Genomic DNA, 4,792 nt, shown 5'->3' on the forward strand with positions numbered 1-4,792 from the left:
GAAAGTTGTTATTTACTATGGAAACACACATATATATATATATATATATATATATATATACATATTCGTCTGGTGATATATGATGAACCTCTGTGTGGGCTATTCGGGTGATTATTCTAATGGCACTTTTGATTACACGTAGGTTTGCTTTAAGCACAGTTTTTGTTTTGCGAGTTGAGATCAATAGCTAAGTGGGTATAAAGTGTGCGAGTCTCATTGGCCTGTTAGTGTTAATGTTTTCGAAGTGTTCCAACACGCTCATAGATGACGCTGCCGCCGTGCTATGAGCCAACATCCAGTCTTTTACAGTGACGATCGAAGCTATATTCAAAGACTGGGTTAGGCATATCGTACTGTTGTTTAGAAGTTTGTGCTAAAGCTGTATACATCCGAGTGTGACTGTTGAAGTATGTTGAAATGGTACAATGCACGGTGGCTTTACGCTTATATAGTACCCAATTCAAGCAGCCAACAAGCGTGAGTTATTAATGGACCTCCAATGAATATCAAACATTATCTCCATTCGCCAGGACACTTACACGCATACTTACAAATCTATATTATTCAATTGTAGAATCTCCGTTCTCGAAATGAGATCAAGGGTGACAGCCACTCACGATACCCCGTTAAAGTGAGCAAGCAATATGCAGACAAAATGATCCGCTACACCTTCAAGCTGAAGGTCTTACCCTTGGACACCAGGGGTGTCATGACGCATCTATTCCAGATATTCAACTCTAAACCCGACTTAGTAGTGACAATCACGAGCAACAACGAGCTCTACTTCCATTCACCCGAGGGTGTGTTTTCTAATATCAGAATATACGACACGGGCGAGTGGATGGACCAGTGGATCTCGTTTGCCATCACCATCCAGTACAGCACCAACTACATACACCTGCAAGCAGGCAAGAACGGCTCCAATGTTATCGATACCGAGCCAGCGATCTTGAAGCCCATGAGTGTGGAAAATTACTACAGGTTAAAGTACGGGTTGTATTATGTTGCAGATTTGGTAGGGCCCCCTACTACCTTCCATGTGAGGTATGTGGATGTGCAGGTAGAAGAGGTGCAGAGTCAAGCAAACGAGACAGTTGGCAACGGCACTGATATTGGTACCAACACAAGTACAGGGGTCGAGGAGACTGGCGTGGATGTGGTTAGTAGTCAGGCTACTGATGTGGGTAGTTTACCTATAGATACGAGCAGCGAGAATGATGATGATCCGTTAATAGATGTGGATGAGATAGATATATGATCTACTAGTAGATGAGAGTTCCTGTAGTTGTATCAATCGATGAGAAGAAGAGAAGATATCCGTGTGATCGAGCGTATGATCAGAGTTGGGTAGACGAGTTCTATCATAGATGAGACTAAGCTATAGTCATGATCTATTTATAGATATGTGAGTGAGATAATGATGTGACCTCGACCTGTGAAGGGCGATGTGTGGGAATGCAGGAAAAGTTGATCAACATACGAACGCAGCAGGACTGCAAATTTAGATAGTAAAAACACATTTAATTTTAGGGAGACTATGGGAGGGAGGGAGCCTACCCACAAGCATATATTTTGGAGTGATGTAGAAGTTGATTGAGATTTGAATAGCAACTATGTTACTAGAATATGTAGTAGCCAAGTGCCAGAACAGACAGATTTTGTTCGCTTGGCTCGGGGTATTCTACAGATAGCGTGATTGCCATTCACACCTCCGGCACCAATTGCATATCTCTCGTCGAACCCAGTCAGACGGCAGGCGTAAATAATATCTTTCTCGTGGAAGCGGGGCGCATGTGCCAACATGGTCTATCATTCGTAGAGTGCGAGATACATCCATAATCCTCGCACGATACGGACCCAGGTACGAGCACAAGAGAGGAGGATTAGGGTGAATTGTATTGATCCAGATATGGGTGCGAGACTTCGGGTTTGGATAAGCTCAGCGATGAAGCTACATACTTTTGACGTTCCAATTGAACTAGTCTAAGCTACAGACCCAGATCACCAAGTCTAAACCGAGTGGATGTTGTAAGGATGCAGGCACGGGACAAACATGGCTAAAACGAGTGGGGCATGACTCAGCTCACACTGTAGACATTGTTGGCCATTTACAAACGTGCCATTGGCTGTGCTGTAGAGGTCGTGCAATTATTGATGAAGGGTGTGATTGCTGGCGAGTATTTGAGTGGTACTAGTGCGAAGGCTTGTGTAGATGCTAGTTGGCTTTCTCAGTACACTACGATTTAGCGAAATATAACAATTTGGGCCAGTGACAGATAAGGCGATTTTCCTTTATTGAGGATTACACGCACCTCTCCTATGCAGTGGTGCACAGCCACGCTTACACGATTATCTTTGGGGCGTTGCTCTGGGAGTTGGGTCTTGTCAAGTGTGAGACGCGGCGACTGCTATAGTGACTGACGTAGATGGGGGACCCTATTACCCATATCCATACGCGCCAGTTTTTCGTAAACACATATGTCATGCTACCACAGCTGTAGATTGTGGGTTGGCAGCATGAAGGATTATGATCACCATGCGGAACGAACATGCTTATTGGTAGTAGTCTACAAAGACATTAGGCGTCTTAGTACCCGTGTCTGGCCCCGGCAGAGAGACGAGGCATCAGGAAGAACATTTGTGTTCTCACCTCGCTGATCCTTCGGCGCAATAGTGCCGACTGTATGCAGAATTTTTGCGAACTTCGGTCGCCTACTACTTAAGACATCTCTGTCATTTTTTTTTTTATACCTATTTCTGAGCAAGTGCCAGTTTACGGGTGAGGCTTATATATATATTTCATATGTGACAGCTCTAATCTGAATAAATATATTCATGCAATGTATAAAGGTGATTCCGGGACGATTATGACTCCATTGAACTCTAGTACTAGGACGGTGGGAAAGCTGACCAGTGAACCCCCAGTAACAACCCAAGGACAGCAGTGGCCTCATAAAAGAACTAAGCTACAAATGGGAGCCTCCCGGCCAATCACAAGGGTGCTGGGTCGAGTATATAGTTATTCGCATATATACGGGCATATGTTATTGTTTTCATTAAGGAGAGAGTAGTATACGTAGTTGCCATGAGATGCGCTGTAGATATTCGTGAACCTGGTCCGACAACTACATACTTCCGTTACGGACTATGTCGAATTATTAGGATATGTAGACAAATGGCTTGTATGTTTCGATGTGTAAACATAGTATGGGGGAGGGACGTATTTTATGACTGACTTAAGATGAGAGCAGTCACCGATTATGAATCATAGCATAGTCTTTACACATGTAGCAACGCGACAGACAATATAATTTGTGCTTTCTTTTATTTTTACGACCAAACACAGCGACGGTTATATGGCACGTACAGATAATGTGTACAACTCAAGAAAAACTTGTCGTCGCTTTTTTTTTTTGGAATGGTAGACATGATGTAGTACGTGCATATTATATATAGTGGCGAGGAGAGACAGTTGGTCATCGCATGGACTTTTTGTTTTCTTCGCAGACATGCTCGTAAAAAATACTTTGCAAAATGGAAAATATATGCATAATATGGGCTGAACATGTATATATATATAAATACGCAGACATAACAAATATGCAAAGCTACGACCAGGGGACGAATCTTTCAAGTCTCGATTGCATCGGTTCGTAGTGCGTGATCTCAAATTTGGGCCCTAATAGTGACTGCGATGCAATTAGACAAATCGTGATTCATGATACATACGAATGCCGGTTTTGCCGGATTGGAAATACTAAAGTTGCAATGGAATTCGAAAATACCATGCTATCCTAGTAATTATTATACGTCAGTGTATGTCGTGCAAACTTTATACGCCAAGTCGGTGTAATGCAATAACTTGCTACTGTGAGGTTACTCCCTTGGCCCGCCAGGGCCGCCACGGTCAGTTACTAATAGACTATAGTATAGAAATCTGCAGCTTCAACAGTTCTGCGGGCAGTTCAGCATCGCAACTCGTATGAGTTATATCAGCCCATGCAAATTCCAATGGACCCAGAGTCTCAGACTCCAAACTTCAAAGCCCAGAGCCCCAGCTGCCAGCTGCCAGCTGACGTCTTTGATTCTGCTAACCACTTTCTCCTCTCTCTCTCTCTCTCTCAAGAGAGGGAATAGTAGCTGTAGCCCATAGGGCGTAGGCCCCCTCTGGGCGGCTGCCGGCTGGTGCTGACCCTGGGGCGCAGGCCGCTGGGTCCCAGTAATGTACGCAAATTTGCTCTCTATAGTACTATATCCTCTATTCTTTAGCAATATATATAAATATCAATTAATAAATACTTACCAACGATAAAAGACCAAATGATTGTGAATTTAAAATCATACTGTACCACTGACTGTAGTAAAATAAACTGTATACTTGCACAGTTTGAGTTTTTTAAGCACCTGGAGGCTCGTGGCTCGATCTGTTCTGGGAAGTTTGAGGGGATCCAAGTATATGATACAAACACTATGATACCAACACTATTTGATACCAACACTATATGATACCAACATTTCTGCCAAGTCGAAAGTCCACGTTGCGTTGGAATTTATCGGCACCTTGGGCGATGCTTGCTCAACTCGAGTCACTGTGCGTCAACCCACCCACGTGTGTTCCGGTATTTGGGTCCAAAATGGCTATTTTTATATAAAACACACTAAGCATTATCCCGTTAATCCATATTCGACAAATAGCACAGTATTGTTGATCGATTTACTGATTATATATGTATATATATATATATCTATATATATTTATATATATATATATATATATATACATAAATATAAA

The 4,792-nt window shown here is 42.7% G+C and overlaps 1 protein-coding gene across 1 annotated transcript; it reads left to right on the forward strand.

Moving 5' to 3' along the window:
• Nucleotides 1-34: 34 nt before the first annotated feature.
• On the forward strand, nt 35-2,875 carry SARC_12986 (hypothetical protein). Its single transcript, XM_014292896.1, has one exon. It carries the CDS (start codon nt 656-658, stop codon nt 1,256-1,258), a length of 603 nt encoding a protein of 200 aa, XP_014148371.1. The 5' UTR covers nt 35-655; the 3' UTR covers nt 1,259-2,875.
• Nucleotides 2,876-4,792: the final 1,917 nt, after the last annotated feature.

The sequence above is a fragment of the Sphaeroforma arctica genome, assembly GCF_001186125.1.
Source record: "Sphaeroforma arctica JP610 unplaced genomic scaffold supercont1.2782, whole genome shotgun sequence".
Classification (NCBI taxonomy): domain Eukaryota; class Ichthyosporea; order Ichthyophonida; genus Sphaeroforma; species Sphaeroforma arctica.